Raw genomic sequence first — 23,717 nt, forward strand, 5'->3', positions numbered from 1 at the left:
TGTGCTTCTGATTATGCAAGTGAAAGTATGACAAGGGGGCCATCTTGGCGTAGGTGTGTCTAGGTGTAGGTGTGTGAATGTAATCCCCAGTGTAATAACAATAATTATTTTCCTCTGCAGGCACTAATCCCCTTTGCCTCCCCGTAGACCTTAGCCCTCAGTCTGCAGACAGAGAGAACACAGGATTACAGCTTTCTTTCTGTGTGTCAGTCTGCCTCTGTGTCATCTCAGACCTGACGAAGGGTTGAAATGTTGTCAGTGAAGCAAACAGGAATATATTGCAGTGTACAAAGCCTTTTTTTACATTTTCACAATTTAGCTTTCACATTGATTGAGTCAAAATATCCTTGTTTGAATCGACAAGGCCCATTAAACAACCCAGAGGTTAATGCCGCTGACCTGGTGTACCTAAACCAGAGTTGGCAGGGGTTTGAATCGCAAACTTCTCCTACCTTTCCTCTTCTCTCCACCGTTCAATAAAAAAATTGGACTGACCCATTTTTTACAGGGATAGTTTGGGATTTTGGAAACGAGGCCCTTTATCTACTTCCCAAGAGTCAGATTAACTCTTGGATACCATTTTATGTATCTGCATCCTTTAAAAAGCAACAACAACCCTCACCCACATAAGCATTTTGCTGAGTAACAACACGACTGTTTCTACTAACCAAAGCTTTGATTGAAGACTACGATGAGATGATTAGTAGAATCAGGCATGCTGGGTTGTACATCAGTGGGATAAGGGGAGGGTGTGAGGCTTTTTATCTGTAGAACGTGAGGAAGAGGAGTAGCGCGTGACTCCTGGCTAATACTGGAGAGTGTGTGTCCTCGTGTCAGAGGGACCTCTCACACCATCTGTGTGTGTGTGTGTGTGTGTGTGTGTGGTGTGTGTGTGTGTCTCTCTCTCTCTCTAATCCCACCCTGTGCTGAGCAAAGGGGAACCAATCCCAATCCGCTCAACTAGGTACAGTGGGCCCAGGAAGTCTGTGTGTGTGTGTGCACATACGTGTGTGCATGAACATATCTGTGTGTGTGTCTGCCTGTCTGTCTGTCTAAGTGTCATTGTGAGGCAGAGAGACTCACCTGATTGGTCAGGGAATACATTGACGGACACAGGGTACAAATAAAAGTCCCTCCACCACTGTTCTCCTCCGATTGTCTCCTGCTCTAGCAACACAGGTCTGTTTGTGTGTGTGTGTGTGTGTGCATTTTAAGTGTGTATGCAGTCACACTGGGCTACTGTAAATTAAACAGTTTGTTACAATGATGGATAGCAGTTAGGCAGTGAGGGGAACGATGGGAAACAATCGTATTGGATGCTTGGCAGGGCTGAGATGTCATATGTCAATTTAATGTTGATTTGGGGTTTGTGTGTCAGGAGGGGTTTGTATGTCATTGTGAGATACCATGTTCAAAATACACACAGTGTTGTGTTAATTAGGATATTCTTTACATAACTGTAAATACCAGGTGGTTGTTCAAATTAATAATGGCATTAGTAAAGAAAGCATTGGGGATTTGTCTAATCAATTATTTATCTCCCTCTCTTCTCTCTCTCTCTCTCTCTCCGTAAACCCATAGATCTTATACTCATAGATTTTCCAGTTTGCCACCATGAGTCCCAAGAACGTAATCTTCAAGAAGATGGCCAAGGACAAGTCGGTGAGTGTGTGTGTATGTGCGTGTGTTGGCAGGTATGCGTGCGCATGTGTGTCTGTGTGCTAAGCATTATTGTTAGAGTGGCATAATGCAATAATAACAAAATATGACTATTCTTGATATTTCACACATTGACTTATATTCGACAAGCAAACATAACAATAGTTCTGCTCACTTAGCACTTACATATCCCTCAGTAGTCTCTTTCCATAGTTGCTTGTCAAGTGGCTGTGGAAAGAGACTGTTCACTTAGATATTTCATGACTGTGTTGTCGTTAGCAAAGTGATGGCGTTAACAGGTGACACGGATGAAGCCATGCGTATGACAGATTACATTGAGATTAGATTAATGTATTACTCCTCTGAGGTGTGTGTGTGTTAAAGGATACGCAACACATTTTCCCCAAGGAAAAAATGCTTGCAAGTGGGTTTAGAATGCTGTGAAAGTGTTTACATGTGTTTGAGTGTTTATGTGTTGTGTGCATGCATGCGCTAATGTGTTGACATAATTCCAAGTGAAGGCCTCAGGTATGATTTTATGTTTTGTACTTGATCAGGTTGGAGTATACATGGCGAAGAGGGACTTTGTGGATCGTGTGGACTCTGTCGAGCCAGTGGGTAAGCTCAGCTCATACTCTCTTCGTCAATTAAAACAATCCGGCCGTGAACCAATCAGCAACTCAACAAGTCAAAAACGAACCAATCATTACACAGCAAACACATAACACACTAAGGGCATTGCAAATCAAACAATGTAACACACAATTGATAAAATGCTGCCAGATCTAGTTGACTCTACATAACAGATGACTTGGGATGTTGAATTTTCTCAAAGGCCACTTTTGAGGTCAGAAAACATCTGACAAACTTAGATATTGTAATGTCCCTTTAATTGAAACCCCTCATTCAAATGGCTTACTGGATTCACAGTATTGCTTTAGACAAGAGCCTTAGCAATAAACACTTACATCAATGTAATTAGTTCTTCAGAGCCTTTGGCCAGGAATCAATCAAACGCAGATAAACTACCTGCAGATAAACAACCAATATGTGATCTCCACAAACCTCTGAGAAACGGCCTTTAGAAGTTGCTAACCTGCATTGGTTTGAATCCTGGCCGCTGTCTTGTCTAATGCTGTAAATTCTAACCTATGCTGTTCTTCACTCACAATAGATGGTGTCATACTGGTTGACCCTGAGGTCCTCAAAGGAAAAAAAGGTCTGCATCTCACCAAACGTGTGCGTGTGTGTGCATGTGCACATGGGCAAGTGTATGTGCTTGTGTGTGTGGAACAGGGTAATTGGGCTCCATTTTAATTGAAGGCAGTCAATTCAGAAAGTGATCTGAATTAAAATTTATGCAACTTTTTTTTAAAACAACTTTTAAAATAAATTGCTTTTACTTCAACTTTTATTGAGAAGCTATTGAAAATAGCAGTACTTGATGTAATCATATATTTTTGACGCCCCCTAGCGTTCGTCCAGCTGTCCTGCACGTTCCGGTACGGTCGTGAAGATATGGACGTGATGGGAATTGCCTTCCGTAGGGAGATCTACATAGCCATCCGTCAGGTGTATCCGCCCATACAGGACAGGGAGCAGTCCACACACACCAAGATGCAGGGCAAACTGCTGCGCAAACTGGGAGACAATGCCTTCCCTTTCTTTTTCGAGGTGAGGGCCAAGGACCTCAAGAGATACCCACATTTTATTGTACACGCACATTGCAAATTAAAAACACATATACATGTCAAGGAAAACACAAAACTCACATAGGCCTACTCGCCTCATTATGCGCAAACACACACACACACACACACACACACACACACACACACACACACACACGCCTCTCGTTCATCTTAATAACATTTGTGTGTGTGTCTGTGTGTTTCAGTTCCCTGATAACCTGCCTTGTTCAGTGGGTTTGCAGCCTGGCCCTAATGATTCTGGGAAGGTAAGGATTGTGAACCTTGACCTGGTTGTCTCTTACATTGCATCATTTTATTATGTGATATTTGTTCGTTATATTTGAAATGCATACACTGTATTTATTTTCTATTCTGAGTATATTGTGACGATTGACGTATACAGTTCATTTAATCTAAAAAGTAAGAAAAATCTATCTCTGATTGTGAGCATGCTCTGTTGTTGTCTTGGTAGCAATGTGTCGTGGAGTTTGAGGTCAAAGCCTTCAGTGCGGAGAGCCAGGAGGCCAAAGTCCGCAAACGGTCAGTGGAGTTTTCTCTGTCCCAAATAACCCCCATTCCTAACCCCAAGTATCCACCATCGGCCCTGGAGAGCGGCTTTAACAGAAATAGCCGGTTGTGGCTCTATATCACAACAAACGTTGATGGATGGTGTCACGAAACCAATAACTAGCCTACCAATGTTGTTGCACTTGCTTCGTTTAGGGGTCCTAGGCCTAGTTACATGGTCTGTAACTTGAATGAATGTGTGCATTTTTGTGAGAAATCAGCATTTGAGGACCATGTTGGATGCACATGTGCCCAGGGAGACAGCCATTTTCCTTTAGGCAAAGAGCCAGCTCCTTCTTGATCTCTTGGTCGGCCAGTCCAAACGGATTATTATTTGTTCTGTTGGTGACAAAACAGAAATATGTAGAAAAGGAAAAATACAAAAGGCATGACCAAACTAAAGACTCAAAAAGAAACAAAAGGCCTCATGGACACCAAATTAAACCAACAGCTTCACAGCCCTTCCAGCTGGGTCAGTGACAATCACATAATTGGCAGCACCTGTCTCCTTATCAACCAGGCTCAGCACCTGGACACGGTTCCCTTGGGGAATGGAGTGTGGAATTGGTAGTGAGCTGTAGCGTGCTGTCTAAACTACCTAACATATTCCATAACAATGGTTCTATCTCATCCATTCCCTCCCTTTCTCTCCCCATCTCCCTTCCTCTATAGGAGTACCGTGCATCTGATGATCCGGAAGCTGCAGTATGCCCCGGAGAATAGCGGGACGGCCCCCTCTGTGAAGACCACCCGTGAGTTTGTCATGTCCGACAAGCCCCTGCACCTGGAGGCGAGTCTTGACAAGGAGGTGGGTAGGATACCATTAGAGTTAACAACACATCACTGGCCTTAGATTTGATGCATGTGCTCATAAATGATTAGTGAAGCATCTACAGTGCATTCGGAAAGTATTCAGACCCCTTCCCTTTTTTTTTACACATTTTCTTACATTACAGCCTTGTTCTAAAATGGATTCAATTGTTTTGCCGCACACACCTATCTATGTAAGGTCCCACAGTTAACAGCACATGTCAGAACAAAAACCAAGCCATGAGGTCGAAGGAATTGTCCGTACAGCTCTGAGACAGGATTGTGTTGAGGGACAGATCTTGGAAAGGGTACCAAAACATTTATGCAGCATTGAAGGTCCCCAAGAACAAAGTGGCATTCATTATTCTTAAATGGAAGAAGTTTGGAACCACCAAGTCTCTTCCTAGAGCTGGACGCCCTTGCCAAACTGAGCAAATTGGGGAGAAGGGCGTTGGTCAGGGAGGTGACCAAGAACCCGATGGTCACTCTAACAGAGCTCCAGATTTCTTCTGTGGAGATGGGAGAAACTTCCAGAAGGACAACCATCTCTGCAGCACTTCGCCAATCAGGCCTTTATGGTAGAGTGGCCGGACATAAGCAACTCCTCAGTAAAAGGCACATGACACCCCGCTTGGAGTTTGCCAAAAGACACCAAAGGACTCTCAGACAATGAGAAACAAGATTCTCTGGTCTGATAAAACCAAGATTGAACTCTTTTGTCTGAATGCCAAGCATTGCACCTGGAAGACACCTGCCGCCATCCTTACGGTGAATCATGGTGGTGGCAGCATCATGCTGTGGGGATGTTTTTCAGCAGCAGGGACTGGGAGACTAGTCAGGATCGAGGGAATGATGAGCAGCGCAAAGTACAGAGGGATCCTTGATGAAAACTGACTCCAGAGCGCACAGTGACAATGACCCTAAGCACACAGCAAAGACAACGCAGGAGGGGGTTTGGGACAAGTCTCTGAATGTCCTTGAGTGACCCAGCTAGAGCCTGGACTTGAACCCGAACCCGATCTCTGGAGAGAGCTGAAAATAGCTGTGAGGCGATGCTCCCCATCCAACCTGACAGAGCTTGAGAGGATCTGCAGAGAAGAATGGGAGAAACTCCCCAAATCAGGTTCCAAGCTTGTAGCTTCAAACTCAAGAACACTCAAGACTGTAATCGCTCCCAAAGGTGCTTCAACAAAGTACTGAGTAAAGGGTCTGAATACTTATGTAAATGTGATATTGCATGTTTTTATTCGTAAATCATATACACAAATTTCTAAAAAATGGTTTTTGCTTTGTCATTATGGTCTATTGTGTGTGGACTGATAAGGGAAAAAAACGATTTAATACATTTTAGAATAAGGCGGTAACATAACAAAATGTTGAAAAAGTCAAGTGGTCTGAATACTTTTCGAATGCACTATATACAGTGTTTGTTGAAAGTGGGACCAGCAGTCGTATGTATTGAGAGTAGGATTTCTTAAATAGGATCAGGTCCCCCCTGTCATGTTATCTTTTTCACTGTGATCTAAAATGAAAAACTGATCCTAGATCAGCACTCCAACTCTGAGAAGCTTGATACACACGATCCCAGCTTTTGCATGTGCTGGGGCTTGTTCAATGGGGTCCAACATTTCAAACATTGCTGGTATAAATGTTATTTATAGACCTTCGACAATGGGATTTTTTCAGAGCGTTCCATATGGTCATATGGCCACAAAAAAAAATGGCCGCCACAAGGAGCCCTCCTCTCTGACATTATTTCCTTCCCTTGCAGATCTACTACCATGGAGAGCCCATTAATGTGTGTGTCAACGTCACAAACAGCTCCAACAAGAATGTGAAGAACATCATTGTCTCTGGTAAGGAAAGACCAACACGTGTGGCAAACTTTCCAAACTGACACATATGAGAACGAACAAGATATCTACTCAATATTATATCAAAACTGTAAAAAGCAGTACCCCGCAATTTGCAAAGCACCAGATGTAAGAACACATCATATCTCCCTTATTATATTGCTAAATGATTTGTGAAGTATCTATTTAGGCATTATAAAAGACTTTATGTGTCCTGTGCGGCTCAGTTGGTAGAGCATGGCACTTGCAGCGCTAGGGTTATGTGTTTGATTCCCCACGCGGTACCAGTATGAAAAACTTTGAAAATGTAAGCACTCAGTACTGTAAGTCTGGATAAGAATGTCTGATAAAATGTAAATGTAAAAATGTTTTGAAATGTGACTGGAGATGTCATACTCGTTCTTTCTCTATATTTTATTTCTCAGTGGACCAGGTGGCCACTGTGGTGTTGTATTCCAATGACAGCTACGTGAGGGCAGTGGCCTTAGAGGAATCTGGGTAAGCATCCAGCCTTTGAATGAATACATGTTTAAAATACATGTTTAAAATGCACTAAACCACAATGGAAATTATATTTAAATAATTAGAATCAGCTATGCAGTGTGACTGCAATACATACAACCTGGATAGCACCCCAAAATGTCTAACTAGGACTCTCCCATTGGTCTAGGGATGCTGTTGCTGCTGGTGCAAGCCTGAAGAAAGTGTACTCCCTCACTCCCCTATTGGTCTGCAACCGGGAGAGGCGGGGCATAGCTCTTGATGGCAAGTTGAAGCATGAAGACACTAATCTGGCATCGTCTAGCATGTGAGTATCCCGTCAGTCATCGCCAGCTAGTAAAGCAAGTGGTGATGCTGGAGGTCAATCTGGGTCGTGTTCATTAGGACACTCCATAGAAAACATTTGGAAAATGAGAAACGCTTCTTACTGGACAAGTTCAAATAGTACCTCCCCTTTACCTTTCGCAACATTTTCATTAGTTTGTGCCTACTGAACACGACTATGGAACATTCAAATATATTGTGTAGAACAGACATCCCAGCAACCAAAATTGGTTATGTGAAAGTTCCCAGAACACTCGTTAGGTCGTGTGTTCTCAAAACACCAAAAATGTCCAGCTGTGCTGATGATTATACACTGAACAAAAATATAAATGCAACATATAAAGTGTCGGTCCCATATTTCATGAGCTGAAATAAAAGATCCCAGAAATGTATGATATGCACAAAAAGCTTATTTCTCTAAAGTTTTTGACAAATTTGTTTACATTCCTTTTTAGTGAGTATTTCTCCTTTGCCAAGATAAACCATCCACTTGACAGGTGTGGTATTATCAAGAAGCTGATTAAACAGCATGATCATTACACAAGTGCAGCTTGTGGACAATAAAAGGCCACTCTAAAATGTGCAGTTTTGGCACACAATACAATGCTACAGAATCTCAAGTTTTGAGGGAGGGTGTAATCGAATAAGCCCCCACTTCCCGATTGAATAAACCCCCACTTCCCTCCATTCTGCTAGCAAATGTGCAATCTTTGGACAATAAAATAGATGAGTTACTGGCAAACTAACATCTTACTTCAGTGGGTAAATGCTCACCTTTGATGGCTTTTGGAAAGCTGGAGAAGTGTGCTCTTCACAATGAATCCCGGTTTCAACCGTAGAAGGCAGACAGTGTGTAGAGCGTCATGTGGGCAAACGGTTTGCTGATGTCATCGTTGTGAACAGAGTGCCCAATGGTTGCAGTGGGGTTATGATATGGGCTGGCATAAGCTACGGACAATGAACAGAAATGCATTTTATCGATGGCCATTTGAATGCACAGAGATACCGTGATGAGATCCAAAGGACTGTTGTGGTGCCATTAATCTACCGCCATCACCTCATGTTTCAGCATGATAATACACGGCCACATGTTGTAAAGATCTGTACACAATTCCTGGAAGCAGAAAATGTCCCAGTTCTTCCATGGACTGCATACTCACCAGACATGTCACCCATTGAGCATGTTTGGGATGCTCTAGATCGACGTGTACGACCACATGTTCCAGTTCCCGCCAATATCTAGCAACTCCACACATCTGTTGAAGAGGAGGTGGCAGGTAGCCTAGTGCGTTGGGTCAATAACCGAAAGGTTGCTAGATCGAATCCCTGAGTTGACAAGGTAAAAAGCTGTTGTTCTGACCCTGAACAAGACAGTTAACCCACTGTTCCTAGGCCGTCATTGTAAATAAGCTCTTAACTGACTGGTCTAGTTAAATAAAGGTTCAATAAATAAAAAAGAGTAGTGGGACAACATTCCAATCAACAGCCTGATCAACTTTATGTGAAGGAGATGTGTCACGCTACATTAAGCAAATGGTGGTCACACCAGATACTGACTGGTTTTCTGATCCACACACTTACCTTTTTTAAGGTATTTGTGACCAACAGATGCATATCTGTATTCCCAGTCATGTGAAATCAATAGATTATTTCATTTCACAGATTTTCTTAAATGAACTGTAACACAGTAAAATCTTTGAAATTGTTGCATGCTGCTTTTACATATATTTTTTCTCAGAGTAGAATGTTTTTATAAACATTTGTCTGACATTTTTTTTATGTTTTTTTATGTTTATGTAAAAGGTACCCAGAATGTTTCATTAGGTTGTGGGAACAGGATGGTGAGAACATTATGGGGACATCACAAAATATACTGTATATATGTTCCCAAAACACAAAAACTCACCTGAATGAAAATTGCTTCGTGTTCCTAGGAAACTATACAGTATTGTGTTATTTCTTACATTGTTACCCCAGGAAATCTTAGGTTTTATTACACACAGTCGGGAGGAACTATTGGATATAAGAGCAACGTCAACTCACCAACATTACGACCAGGAATACGACTTTTCCGAAGCTGATCCTCTGTTTGGCCCACCACCCAGGACAATGGATCGGATCCCAGCCGGCGACCCAAACAATGGCTCCATAGAAGGGGCAGACGGAGCGGTCTTCTGGTCAAGCTCCGTAGACGGGCACATTGCGCACTGCTCTGCGAGCATCCTACTCGCCAATGTCCAGTCTCTTGACAACAAGGTAGACCAAATCCGAGCAAGGGTTGCCTTCCAGAAAGACATCAGAGACTGTAACGTTCTTTGTTTCATGGAAACATGGCTCACTCGAGTCGGTACAGCCACCTGGCTTCTTCACGCATTGCGCCGACAGAAATAAGCATCAATCTGGTAAGAAGAAGGGCGGGGGTGTATGCCTTATGATTAACGAGACGTTGTGTGATCATAACAACATACAAGAACTCAAATCCTTTTGCTCCCCTGACTTAGAATTCCTCACACTCAGATGCCGACCACATTATCTACCAAGAGAATTCTCTTCGATCATAATCACAGTCGTGTATATTCCCCCTCAGCAGACACATCGACAGCCCTAAAATAACTTCATTCGACTATGTAAACTGGAAACCACATATCCTGAGGCTGCATTCATTGTAGCTGGGGATTTTAACAAGGCTAATCTGAAAACAAGGCTCCCTAAATTCTATCAGCATATCGATTGCGCAACCCAGGCTGGCAAAACCCTGGATCAATGTTATTCTAACTTCCCTCCCCTGCCATCCTTTTGGAAAATCTGAACACGACTTCATTATGTTGCTCCCAGCCAAAAGACAGAAACTAAAACAGGAAGCACCCGCGCTCAGGTCTGTTCAACACTGGTCCGACCAATCAGATTCCACACTTCAAGATCGCTTCAATTACATGGACTGGGATATGTTCCACATAGTGTCGAACAACAACATTGATGAATACGCTGATTCAGTGAGCGAGTTTATTAGCAAGTGCATCGGTGATGTGTACCCACAGCGTCTATTAAAACATTCCCCAAACAGAAACCGTGGATTGATGGCAGCATTCGCGCAAACCTGAAAGTGTGAACCACTGCTTTTAATCAGGGCCAGGTGACCGGAAACATGACCGAATACAAACAGTGTAGCCATTCCCTCCGCAAGGCAATCAAAAAAGCTACGCTTCAGTATAGAGACAAAGTAGAGTCGCAATTCAACGGCTCAAACACGAGAGGTATGTGGCAGTGTTTACAGTCCATCACGGACTACAAAAGGAAAACCAGCCCCGTCGCGGACCACGATGTCTTGCACCACGATGTCTTGCTCCCAGACAGACTAAACAACTTCTTTGCTCGCTTTGAGGACAATACAGTGCCACTGACACGGCCCGCTACCAAAACCTGCGGGCTCTCCTTCACTGCACCCAACATGAGTAAAACATTTAAACATGTTAACCCTCGCAAGGCTGCAGTCCCAGACGGCATCCCCAGCCGCGTCCTCAGAGCATACGCAGACCAGCTGGCTGGTGTGGTTGCGGACATATTCAATCAATCCTTATCCCAGTCTGCTGTCCCCACATGCTTCAAGAGGGCCACCATTTTTCCTGTTCCCAAGAAAGCTAAGGTAACTGAGGTAAATGACTACCGCCCCGTAGCACTCACTTCCGTCATCATGAAGTGCTTTGAGAGACTTGTCAAGGACCATACTGACACCCTTGACCCACTCCAATTTGCTTAGGTCCACAGACGATGCAATTGCAATCACACACTGGGTAGGTAACAACATCTCCACCCCGCTCCTCCTCTTCACTGGGGCCCCACAAGGGTGCATTCTCAGCCCTCTCCTGTACACCCTGTTCACCCACGACTGCGTGGCCATGCACGCCTCCAACTCAATCATCAAGTTTGCAGACGACTCTACAGTGGTAGGCTTGATTACCAACAACGACGAGACAGTTTACAGGAAAAATGTGTCAGGAAAATAACCTCACACTCAATGTCAACAAAACAAAGGAGCTGATCGTGGACTTCAGGAAACAGCAGAGGGAGCAGCCCTCTATCCACATCGACGGGACAGTAGTGGAGAGGGTGGGAAGTTTTAAGTTTCTCGGCGTACACATCACAGATAAACTGAAATGGTCCACCCACACAGACAGCATGGTGAAGAAGGTGCAGCAGAACCTCTTCAACCTCAGGAGGCTGAAGAAATTTGGCTTGTCACCAAAAACACTCACAAACTTTTACAGATGCACAATCGAGAGCATCCTGTCGGGCTGTATCACCGCCTGGTACGGCCACTGCTCCGCCCATAACTGTAAGGCTCTCCAAAGGGTAGTGAGGTCTGCACAGCACATCACCGGGGGAAAACTACCTGCCCTCCAGGACACCTACACCCCCCGATGTCACAGGAAGGCCAAAAAGATCATCAAGGACAACAACCACCCGAGCCACTGCCTGTTCATCCCGCTATCATCCAGAAGGCGAGGTCAGTACAGGTGCATCAAAGCTGGGACAGAGAGACTGAAAAACGGCTTCTATCTCAAGGCCATCAGACTGTTAAACAGCCATCACTAACATTGAGTGGCTGCTGCCAACATACTGACTCAACTCCAGCCACTTTAATAATGGAAAAAGTAATGTAATAAATGTATCACTAGCCACTTTAAACAATGCCACTTTATATAATGTTTACATACCCTACATTACTCATCTCATATGTATATACTGTACTCTATACCATCTACTGCATCTTGCCTATGCCTTTCGGCCATCACTCATTCATATATTTTTATGTACATATTCTTATTAATTCCTTTACACTTGTGTGCATAAGGTAGTTGTTGTGAAATTGTTAGGTTAGATTACTTGTTAGATATTACTGCATGGTCGGAACTAGAAGTACAAGCATTTCGCTACACTCGGATTAACATCTGCTAACCATGTGTATGTGACAAATAAAATTTGATTTGATTTGAATGAAACATTCTGGGAACCTTTTTAAGATCAGAAAAATGTGCTCTGGGAACATTCATGCAACATCAGGCAAATGTGTCCAAACTTTTCACTAGTACTGTGTGTATATATATATATATATATACATTCTTTGAATGTTTATGGGATGTTATCATCCCAATGTTAGATTAAACTCTAACTAGAACTTAATGGGAATCTTATGGAATGTTCCCTGTTTGCTGGGATTTATCTCTAAACAAATAATCATGTAACCTCTATTCTTGTCATTTCTATCTGCCACGTTCATGGCGTTGCTTCCTGAACGCAAATGTTATCCTTTATTGAAACATATTAAAGTGTGTCATTAACCTTTCTGATCTCCCCATCCCGGATCCGGGTTCGTGAATACAGACTCAAGCTCATTACCATAACGCAACGTTAACTATTCATGAAAATCGCAAATGAAATGAAATAAATATGCCATCTCTCAAGCTTAGCCTTTTGTTAACAACACTGTCATCTCAGATTTTCAAAATATGCTTCTCAACCATTGCAAAACAAGCATTTGTGTAACAGTATTGATGGCTAACGTAGCATTTAGCATTAACATTCAGCTGGCAACATTTACACAAAAAAACAGAAAAGCATTCAAAAAAATCATTTACCTTTGAAGAACTTCAGATGTTTTCAATGAGGAGACTCTCAGATAGCAAATGTTCAGTTTTTCCTGAAAGATTATTTGTTTAGGACAAATCGCTCCGTTTTCTGCGTCACGTTTAGCTATGAAAAAACCCCTGTATCCAGGATTGTGTAAATCTATCAGCAAGCTCATTAGCATAACACAACGTTAACTATTTATGAAAATCGCAAATGAAATGAAATAAATATGCCATCTCTCAAGCTTAGCCTTTTGTAAACAACACTGTCATCTCAGATTTTCAAAATATGCTTCTCAACCATAGGAAAACAATCATTTGTGTAAAAGTAGCTAGCTAGAGTTAGCATTTCGCGTTAGCATTTAGCGTTAGCATTAGCGTTAGCATCCAGCACGCAACATTAACAAAAATATAAAAGCCTTCAAATAAAATCATTTACCTTTGAAGAACTTCTGATGTTTTCAATGAGGATACTCTCAGTTAGATAGCAGATGCTCAGTTTTTCCAAAAAGATTCCTTGTGTATTAGAAATAGCTCCGTTTTATACATCACATTTGGCTACCAAAAAAAATCCATAAATTCAGTCCTCAAAACGCAAACTTTTTTCCAAATTAACTCCATAATATCGACTGAAAACATGGCAAACGTTTTTTAGAATCAAGCCTCAAGGTGTTTTTCACATATCTCTTCATTGATACATCGTTCTTGGATACATGCTTTCTCTCCTGAATCCCAGGAGAAAATGACCGCACCTGAAGATTACGCACAAATTTAGACAAAGGACACCGGGCGGACCTCTGGAAAATGTAGTCTCTTATGGCCAATCTTCCAATGATATGCCTACAAATACGTCACAATGCTGCTAAGACCTTGGGCGAACGACAGAAAGTGTAGGCTCGTTCCTTGCGCAATCACAGCCATATAAGGAGAGAATGGAAAACAGAGCTTCAGAAATTCTGCTAATTCCTGGGTGATGCATCATCTTGGTTTCGCCTGTAGAATGAGTTCTGGGGCACTTACAGACAAAATCTTTGCAGATTCTGAAACTTCAGAGTGTTTTCTTTCCAAAACTGTCAAGAATATGCATAGTCGAGCATCTTTTCGTGACAAAATATCGCGCTTAAAACGGGAACGTTTTTTATCCAAAAATGAAATAGCGCCCCTAGAGCTCTAACTGGTTAATAGGATACTACAAAGGCAACACTATAGGGCTGATACAAGTAGCCTTTTATACTGGTGACCTAATTACACGTCTCCACTTTCTTCTTTCTTCATTTCCATTTCTTTCACCTCGTTCTCTCTCTCTCTCTCTCTCTCTCTCTCTCTCCATCTCTCGCTCTCTCTCTCTCTCTCGCTCTCTCACTCTCTCTCTCTCTCCCTCTCTCTCTATTGTGCCCTACAGTGTTAAAGAAGGTGTGCTGAAGGAGGTTCTAGGAATCCTGGTGTCATACAGAGTCATGGTTAAGCTCATCATTGGCGGGTCAGTCCACTGTGTGCGTGTGCGGCGCGTGTGCGTTTGTGTTTGATGCTTGGGTTTGTTATTGGTTATGTTCTTTACTTTGTATGTTTAATACGTTTTTTCTCTTTTATGCTTTCGTAGAATATTGGGATCTAGGTATGATGGCTTTATCTTATTCAGCATTGCATTTCTAAGAGTGTGTGTGTGCTGTTGTGTGTGTTTGTGTGAGTGTTTGTTATGGTTGATTATATTATATGTGCGGTTAATCTGTATCCTATTTGTTTTACTTCAGTGAGGTGGGAGTAGAGCTGCCACTCACACTGATGCACCCAAAACCTGACCTAGGTACAAATATTTTTATTTCAATATGTGGTCATGAGTTACATGAGTTGCATTTTTCTGAAGTTTTCAAGGCTTCACTCTATAGTCCAAAAGTAGCTAACCCATGAAATCTAATCACTTGTGTTGTTATTTTTTGCCTTCTGAAGTGAGGGAAAGGTAAAATTGGATTGTCTTTACTCCATGTTTTGCTTAGAAGTCATATGTGTTTACATGATTGATCAACAATTAATCCTTGGAGGGTGTCATATTCTAAATATGCACCTGGACACATTTTATCTCTCTGTCTTTCTCTTGTTTCTCTCTGACCATGTGTCTTCATCCTCTTATCTTTCTGTCTTTCTCTTGTTTCTCTCTGATCATGTCTTCCTCCTCTTATCTTTCTGTCTTTCTCTTGTTTCTCTCTGACCATGTGTCTTCATCCTCTTATCTTTCTGTCTTTCTCTTGTTTCTCTCTGACCATGTGTTTTCCTCCTCTTATCTTTCTGTCTTTCTCTTGTTTCTCTCTCACCGTGCCTCTCTGTCTTCCTCCTCTTTTCTTTCTGTCTTTCTCTTGTTTCTCTCTGACCATGTGTCTTCCTCCTCTTATCTTTCTGTCTTTCTCTTGTTTCTCTCTCACCGTGCCTCTCTGTCTTCCTCCTCTTTTCTTTCTGTCTTTCTCTTGTTTCTCTCTGACCATGTGCCTTCATCCTCTTATCTTTCTGTCTTTCTCTTGTTTCACTCTGACCATGTGTCTTCATCCTCTTATCTTTCTGTCTTTCTCTTGTTTCTCTCTGACCATGTGTCTTCATCCTCTTATCTTTCTGTCTTTCTCTTGTTTCTCTCTGACCATGCCTCTCTGTCTTCCTCCTCTTATCTTTCTGTCTTTCATTTCTTTCTGTCTGTATTTCCGCTTATTTCCAATCACTGTTTGTCTGTCTTTCTGGCTGCCTACCTGACTCGTGTGTGTCTGTGTGTCTGTGTCTCTCTGTCTGTCTTTTCATACACCTGTTTGTCTTTTCATACACCTGTCTGTCTTTTCATACACCTACCTTCTTGCTTATCTGACTGTCCTCTTGTCTTGCCACCTCTATGGCTTTACATCTGTCCGGTTGTCCATCCACACATTTCTTGGGAGCAGCGAGCTGGAAGAGGAGATGGTGTTTGAGGAGTTCAAGCGCTCCTACATGAAGGGGATGGCCGACGATGAAGAGGAGGGCAACGTGTCTACAGGAGACGCCGCTTCCTGAGCAGGGCCCCTCGTCGCTGGCCAGGCAGCCTCTGTCACAGCACCCCTTGTGGTTGCCTCCAGTACTCCATGCAACGAGAATGGAAAACGGGGATAGTATTGAGTAAAAAGTATAACGATAGTAGTCAAAACAATTGTGGTTAGGTGTTTGAGTCACCCTTAGAGGTAGTTTAGAACATTGCTGGTGGATAATGTATAGTTTATTCACAGCTTAGGGGGTCTGTATTTCAGCCTCACCATCAGTAGACTCTTTCAGCTTTGTAATCGGCAGGATTTCACTCACTGTCTTATGGTCACCGTGAGCACTGGGTAATGTAACATCCATCCCTGTCTTTAATAAAGAGTTTGGCAGCCATGTTGTGAGGTGAATGGTGGCCATTTTGAGTCATGTAAAAGATGCTCTGTTACATTGACTATTATTAGAGTTATCTAGTAGATAAAAGTGTAGTGCACTAGATTACTGGACATATATTTGTGCTTGCAGTGAAGACCAACTGTCTTGTACTTGCGTTATGGTATTAAAAGCTAGAGATGTTCTCACAAAAGCTATAGTATTACATTTTCATAGCATCCTTTCATAGAGGGAAGATACTTTGTCAACGCAGGCTTTACTCAAGCCTATAACAGTAACAGCTGGGGTTAGATTAAAATCTACCTGGGAGGCACACTCTTAGAAAAAAGGTGCTATCTAGAACCCTATTGGGTTCTTCGGCTGTCCCCAAAGGAGAACCCTTTGAATAAACCTTTTGGGTTCCATTTAGAACTCTTTCTACAGAGGGTTTTTACATGGAACCCAAAAGGGTTATACCTAGAACCCCAAAAGATTTGACCTGGAACCAAAAAGGGTTATCCTATGGGGACAGCTAAATAACCATTTTGAAACACTTTTTTTGTAAGAGTGTAGGGCTGCCTTACAGGTGTTGTTGAGGGCAGATTTGTCCCTTGTGCTTCAACAAGTCACACACAAATAAGTATGAACGACACAAAGACGGACGCACGGTCAAACCAATCAAAAACAGACAAAGACCAAGAGTTTACATTTGATTTAGGCGAGGATGAGCACTATACAGAACAAAACACAAGCAACAACCGTCAAATCTATGTACTACAAATCACAAAACAACATACTGTATCTACCTGTATCAGAATGCATCACCAATCACTTTAGATACTATTGAGGAGTATACATCTGTTCCAAAAACCACCTGCACCAAATGGTCCATATTCCATCAAAACATGTTTCAATACCCTTCTGCTTTCACCGAGTCTCAATTCACCCAAATATAGTGTAAGTCAAATATATTGTAAGGTTACTTCACAATTCAGTCGATCAATATCCGAACTTAAACAACTAAGACAGATAATAATTTTGACCGCATGAATTCATTTTTCTTATGCCGTCCGCAAGATTAAATGAATGAACAAAAAATGGTGTGGGCATAGAGAGGAAGGTCTGCAACAGGATACGTGTGCTAGCTGTTTTCAAAGCAAAAGCTGTATGACTATCCGACGTTACCTAACCATCTTTCGAGCTAGCTAGCTTTCGTAATATTAGTTAGCTAGCTAGCTTTCGTAATATTAGTTAGCTAGCTAGCTTTCGTAATATTAGTTAGCTAGCTAGCTTTCGTAATAATAGTTAGCTAGCCAGCTTTCGTAATATTAGTTAGCTAGCTAGCTGTCTTACTTCAATGCTCGGTGGCTTTACTGACAGACGACAGGGAGCCACAAAGCATAGAGGCTAAAGGCTAAAGCTAGCTAGCTATTATACCAAACAGGTGTGTGTGTGCTTGCACGTGTCCGTCTGTACACTGTACAAGGATTGTTCAAGACTATCCAGCCCCAGCATACACAGCTTGGCACACAAAGTTTTGACCATTACACTGCAATCGAGTGAGTATTAATTAATTATCAACAATTGTCTATATGCTGTAGGTAGCTAGCTATAGGTAGTCCTTTCCTCCACTTAATAATGCCAGAGATGAAAGTAATTAAGATGGATCGTTCAATTGGGGCGGCAGGGTAGCCTAGTGGTTAGAGCGTTGGACTAGTAACCGGAAGGTTGCAAATTCAAACCCCCGAGCTGACAAGGTACAAATCTGTCGTTCTGCCCCTGAACAGGCAGTTAACCCACTGTTCCTCGGCCGTCATTGAAAATAAGAATTTGTTCTTAACTGACTTGCCTAGTTAAATAAAGGTAAAACAAAAATAAATAAAAATTAAATTGTTCAACCATTCAATTATTCTCAATGGTAATTAGTATGTCTTCAGATAAATAGGTGAGCATACTGAGTATGCCTCCATATAGCCACCACTACACCTGCACCACTGGGTGAGATTGAAGTTGTCTGTGTTAACAGTGACACTACACATATAAGCAGGCACAGCACTTCTGCCATTCCCTGCCTTGCATGGTATGACTTTGTATATACTAGAGATCTCAAACTACATTTTGGACCTTGAAACCAGTTCCACTGCCTTTTTTAATGTTTCCCTCTAATGAGTGACTGATTTATACCTGGGAAACCAGGAGGGTACAATGAATTATCAGGTAGAACAGAAGACCAACAAGCTCCGGACCTCGTAGGGTAAGAGTTGAATACCCCTGTACTAGAGTATAATTACATATTTCCCTCTATTTTTCTAGAGAAGGACCCGGACAGTATGTAATGTATTTGACTTGTGTGTAGAATATTATTTCTCCATAGAGATGCTGGATACAGAATTACAGTACCTTACGAACCCTCACATCCTACACATGTTCAGTAGAGAAGAACATCAACAGACATGGAGCTGTTGAAGCAGCTAGACCACATCCTACAGGTAACACACACACATAGGAATCGATGAGCACACAAACAAACAAACACATGGTCATAAGTTCCAGATAGAAAGGCTTAAAGTCTGCACCGAGGATCTTATGAGATTTATTTGTGTGTGGTGTAAGGTAACGAGTTGTGTGTACGTAAGGGGGCAGAGTGTTTCCCAATGTGCTCGGTTAGAGGGTATGTATCTGAAGGCTCTAACCTGTGTGTGTGTGTGTGTGTGTGTGTGTGTGTGTGTGTGTGTGTGTGTGTGTGTGTGTGTGTGTGTGTGTGTGTGTGTGTGTGTGTGTGTGTGTGTGTGTGTGTGTGTGTGTGTGTGTGTGTGTGTGTGTGTGTGTGTGTGTGTGTGTGTGTGTAGTAAGTGAAAAGGCAGACTGTGTTGTACCCTGTGTCCTCTCTGAAGGGGTTATTGTGAAGGCTCTAGCCTACTGCTTCTGATGCTGCTCCCTCTGAGGAAGAGCATCCCGAAAAACATGACCTTGATCTCCTTTTACCAGGACACTCACATCTCAACCTCCACATACCAGTCAAAAGTTTGGACACACCTACTCATTCAAGGGTTTTTCTTTATTTCAACTATTTTCTACATTGTAGAATAATAGTGAAGACATAACTATGAAATAACACATATGGAACCATGTAGTAACCAAGAAATTGCTAAACAAATCAAAATATGTTATATTTGAGATTCTTCCAAGTAGACACCCTTTGCCTTGATGACAGCTTAGCACACTGTCAGCATTCTCTCAACCAGCTTCATTTCAATTAGGTGTGCCTTGGTTAAATGTTAATTTGACTAATTTATTTCCTTCTTAATGCGTTTGAGACAATGAGTTGTGTTGTTACAAGGCAGGGTTGGTATAGAGAATATAGCCCTATTTGGTAAAATACCAAGTTCATATTATGGCAAGAACAGTTCAAAAAAGCAAAGAGAAATGACAGTCCATCATAACTTTAAGACATGAAGGTCAGTCAATCTGGAACATTTAAAAAACTATGAAAGTTTGTTCAAGTGCAGTCACAAAAAACATCAAGCCCTATGATGAAACTGGCTCTCATGAGGACCGCCACAGGAAAGGAAGACCAAGTTACCTCTGCTACAGAGGATAAGTGTCACAACTTCCGCCGAAGTCGGCTCCTTTCCTTGTTCGGGCGGCGTTCGGCGGTCCATGTCACAGGTTTTCTAGCCATCGCTGCTCCATTTTTCACGTATTCATTTGTTTTGTCTTGTTCCCTGCACACCTGGTTTTCATTCCCAATCAATCTACATGTATTTATTCCTCTGTTCCCCCTCATGTATTTGTGTAAGATTGTTTGTGTGATACGTGTTTTTGTACGCACTAGGCTTGCATGCGTTTTCTCTCATGTTATTCCATGAAGCCTGTTTGTATACATTTGACGGTTGTGACTGTTTGTGCTCGTTTTACACTTTGCCTTGTTGGTTGGAGATTTTTGGACGCAGCTGCGTCCGTCTGTATATTCTCTCCTGCCGAAATAAAGTGTGCGCCTGTTCACAATTCTCTGCTCTCCTGCACCTGACTTCAGCACACGCCTGACTATAAGGTCATTAGAGTTTCCAGCCTCTGAAGTTGCAGCCCAAATAAATGCTTCACAGAGTTAAAGTAACAGACACATCTCAACATCAGCTGTTCAGAGGAGACTGTGTGAATCAGGAATTGCTGCAAAGAAACCACTACTAAAGGACACCAATAAGAAGAAGAGACTTGCTTGGGCCAAGAAACATGAGCAATGGGCATTAGAACGGTGGAAATCTGTCACACCCTGATCTGTTTCACCTGTCTTTGTGATTGTCTCCACCCCCCAGGTGTCGCCCATCTTCCCCATTATCCCCTGTGCATTATCCCCTGTTTGTCTGTTGCCAGTCTGTCTTGTTTGTTCAAGCCTACCAGCGTTTTGTGTCTCAGCTCCTGCCTTTTCCAGTTTCTCTTTTCCCGCCCTCCTGGGTTTGACCCTTGCCTGTCCTGACTCTGAGCCCGCCTTCCTGACCGCCAACCTGTACCTTTGCCCCCCCTCTGAATTACCGACCTCTGCCTGACCCTGCCTGCCGCCCGGTACTGTTGCCCCACCTCTGGTTTACTGACCCCTGCCTGCCTTGACCGGTCTATTGACGGCCCCTGTTGGGATATTAAACTATTATTTATTCGACGTGGTCTGCATCTGGGTCTAACCTTCATACCTGATAGAAATCTATCCTTTGGTCTAATGAGCCCAAATTTGAGAATTTTGGTTCCAACTGCCTTGTCTTTGTGAGATGCAGAGTAGGTGAATGGATGATCTCTGCATGTGTGGTTTCCACCGTGAAGCAGGTGTTATGGTGTGAGGGTTCTTTGCTGGTGACACTGTCTGTCATTTATTTAGAATTCAAGGAACACTTAATCAGCATAGCTACCACAGCATTCTGCAGTGATACGCCATCCCATCTGGTATGCGCTTAGTGGGACTATCATTTGTTTTTCAACAGGACAATGACCCAACACACCTCCAGGCTCTGTAAGGTATATTTGACTAAGAAGGAGAGTGATGGAGTGCTGCATCAGATGACCTGGCCTCCACAATCACCCGACCTCAACCCAATTGAGTTGATTTGGGATGAGTTGGACCGCAGAGTGAAGAAAAAGCAGCCAACAAGTGCTCAGCATATGTGGAAACTTCAATACTGTTGCAAAAGCATTCCAGTTTAAGCTGGTTGAGAGATTGCCAAGTGTGTGCAAAGCTGTCAAGGCAAAGGTTGGCTAGAGAAGTGGTGGGTGTGAGAAGTGTTTTCACTGTTCTATGAAGTTGATGTGCATTCTCAGTTGTGTTTGATTTGATCTCGTTCTCAGACACTTCTGCCCAGATGCAAAAAGAGTCTGGTAAGCTAACGCCTCAAACTGTGTTCAGAAGGAGCTGGGGTGCAGACAGCAGACAACAGATGTTTGGGGGTCGAAGTAGAGGTGTTTGGGGTGGAGAGGACGGTGGACTCAGTGGACGACATCCCAGCCATTTACCTGATGGGTAAGTTGACATCACTTCTACTTATACAATCAATCAAACAAATTTCAATGGCTTTTTTTACCCACCAGCAGATGTCACAAAGTGCTTTTACAGTAACCCGGCCTACACCAGGGGAACCCGGGACATACAGGGCACCACTGTTCCTTCCTCTCTTTCTCTCTGTGTAATGACATATCCTGTTTAGGCACCTGGCCAGCTGAGTGCAGCTGGCTCTCCCGTCAACATGAGGATCCTGCTGCTCCAGCCCCAAAAACACATAGGTACACAGACACACACACGCAGGAATGCTAGCCTATTTAAATGTTTGTGTGTTGTGTGTCAGAGTTAAGGGATAGTAAGACAGTCTTTGAGAAGAGGTGTCTGGTGTGGGAGGAGGACATGGAGATGCACTTCAAGTTTCTGGACAGAAAGGTGACAAATTAGTCTTTCCTTACACCCTACCATTACCCCCTACTCTCACCTAGCCCCTTACACTTAACCGCTAACCCCTACATTTCCAACATGACCTGATGTGTGTGTTACAGGAAGAGTTGAAGGCGGAGCATGCCTTGTACCTGCAGCAGCACCTGGAGCTCCTTGCCATGATGGCCAACTTCTTGCAGTTCCTTTCACCACGAAAACTGAGCAATGTCTTGTCTTGGACTTCTCCCCTTTTTCTTCCCACTTACCTCCAGGTGGCACATTCAACACCTCTCCTTGTCAACACACTGGCTGGGTCTCAATAGTCTGTTAGCTTCCTCTCACAGGCACTATAGTGAGGACAATACTCTTGTCATTATTATGAACATGAGGCCCTCGATCATCAAATATTAACGCTTTAATGGAAGTTTTGTATTTTAATTGTGAGAAGTGTTTTACCGTTATTGTTTGACTGAGCTTCACTGAAAACAATTCCAATCAACTCTGTTGATATGGCAATCAACTCTGTTGATATGGCAATCGCAAGAGTTAGTTACAGTGTGTCTTATATATTTTCCATGGTTGATTTCTGTTATGAACTTTGTGGTCATTTTAGTAACTGCTACTTTGCTTTTGCTCTGATGTGATCACCCCATAAATTTGTAAGAATTAAGTTACTAATGCTATTGTTTGGATAACTTTACTGCCCTTATTTCCTAGGAAATGATCATGTATACTCCTAATACATAATTCATTACAAAACGGACAGCTGGCAAAGATGTACAATGATTCATAAATGTACAGAACCCGCTGCATTTACTAACAAGTCAATGTGTTTATTGTAACATAAACAAATTTAACAAAACAAACAAGTTCAAGTCAAACAACTTCACGTCAAGAAAAAATATAATCAGTTCCAACATTTGACACCCTTGAAAAAGATCAGCGAAAAGGTGAAAACCTTCAAGTTCCTCTGTGTACATATGACATGGTACGCCCACACAGTGTGGTCAAGGTGCAACAGCGCCTCTTCAACCAATAGAGGCTGAAGAAATTCGGCTTGGCCACTAAGACCCTCAAAAATTTCTACAGATGCACCATTGAGAGCATCCTGTCGGGAAATGTATCACTGCGTGGAACAGCAACTGCACCATCTGCAACTGCAGGGCTCGCCAGAGGGTGATGCTGTCTGCCCAATGCATCACTGGGGGCATACTGCCTGCCCTCCAGGACATTTACAGCACCTGCTGTCACAGGAAAGCCAAGAAGTTCATCTAGGACCTCAGCCACCCGAGCCACAGCCTGTTAACCCCACTACCATCCAGAAGGGGAGATCAGTACAGGTCATCAGACTGTTAAATAGTCACCACTTGCCGGCCTCTGCCCAGAACAGTACCCTGCCCTGAACTTTAGTCGCTGTAAC

General features: G+C 42.7%; 1 protein-coding gene and 1 long non-coding RNA gene across 3 annotated transcripts; both read left to right on the top strand.

Annotated features, from left to right (window-relative positions):
• The first annotated feature begins 1,117 nt into the window (after positions 1-1,117).
• saga (S-antigen; retina and pineal gland (arrestin) a) lies at positions 1,118-16,163 on the top strand. Its single transcript, XM_021612644.3, has 16 exons — positions 1,118-1,179; positions 1,582-1,662; positions 2,217-2,277; positions 2,834-2,878; positions 3,134-3,333; positions 3,557-3,616; positions 3,823-3,890; positions 4,590-4,725; positions 6,499-6,583; positions 7,006-7,078; positions 7,251-7,388; positions 14,435-14,512; positions 14,633-14,647; positions 14,784-14,836; positions 14,980-14,989; positions 15,951-16,163. The coding sequence occupies exons 2-16, from the start codon at positions 1,615-1,617 to the stop codon at positions 16,057-16,059; spliced, it is 1,179 nt and encodes a 392-aa protein (XP_021468319.2). The 5' UTR covers positions 1,118-1,179; positions 1,582-1,614; the 3' UTR covers positions 16,060-16,163.
• Positions 16,164-18,544: 2,381 nt separating this feature from the next.
• LOC110529955 (uncharacterized) lies at positions 18,545-23,163 on the top strand. 2 transcript variants are annotated; one of them, XR_002474464.3, is made up of 5 exons: positions 18,545-18,643; positions 18,746-18,878; positions 21,724-21,895; positions 22,080-22,155; positions 22,420-23,163. It is a non-coding gene; the product is annotated as an uncharacterized LOC110529955 (long non-coding RNA). The 2 variants fall into 2 exon arrangements; XR_016482388.1 differs by having other exon boundaries at positions 21,782-21,895.
• The last annotated feature ends 554 nt before the right edge of the window (positions 23,164-23,717 follow it).

This window comes from Oncorhynchus mykiss, chromosome 8 (assembly GCF_057628025.1).
Source record: "Oncorhynchus mykiss isolate SJ-2025 chromosome 8, ASM5762802v1, whole genome shotgun sequence".
Taxonomy (NCBI): domain Eukaryota; kingdom Metazoa; phylum Chordata; class Actinopteri; order Salmoniformes; family Salmonidae; genus Oncorhynchus; species Oncorhynchus mykiss.

What these genes read in the sequence shown, in the direction of transcription:
- saga (XM_021612644.3), top strand. Translation starts at nt 1,615, where the DNA reads ATGAGTCCCAAGAACGTAATCTTCAAGAAGATGGCCAAGGACAAGTCG. An exon ending in GGACTCTGTCGAGCCAGTGG is followed by an intron (nt 2,278 to 2,833) that starts GTAAGCTCAGCT and finishes CACTCACAATAG; the next exon opens with ATGGTGTCATACTGGTTGAC. An exon ending in AGGCGAGTCTTGACAAGGAG is followed by an intron (nt 4,726 to 6,498) that starts GTGGGTAGGATA and finishes CTTCCCTTGCAG; the next exon opens with ATCTACTACCATGGAGAGCC.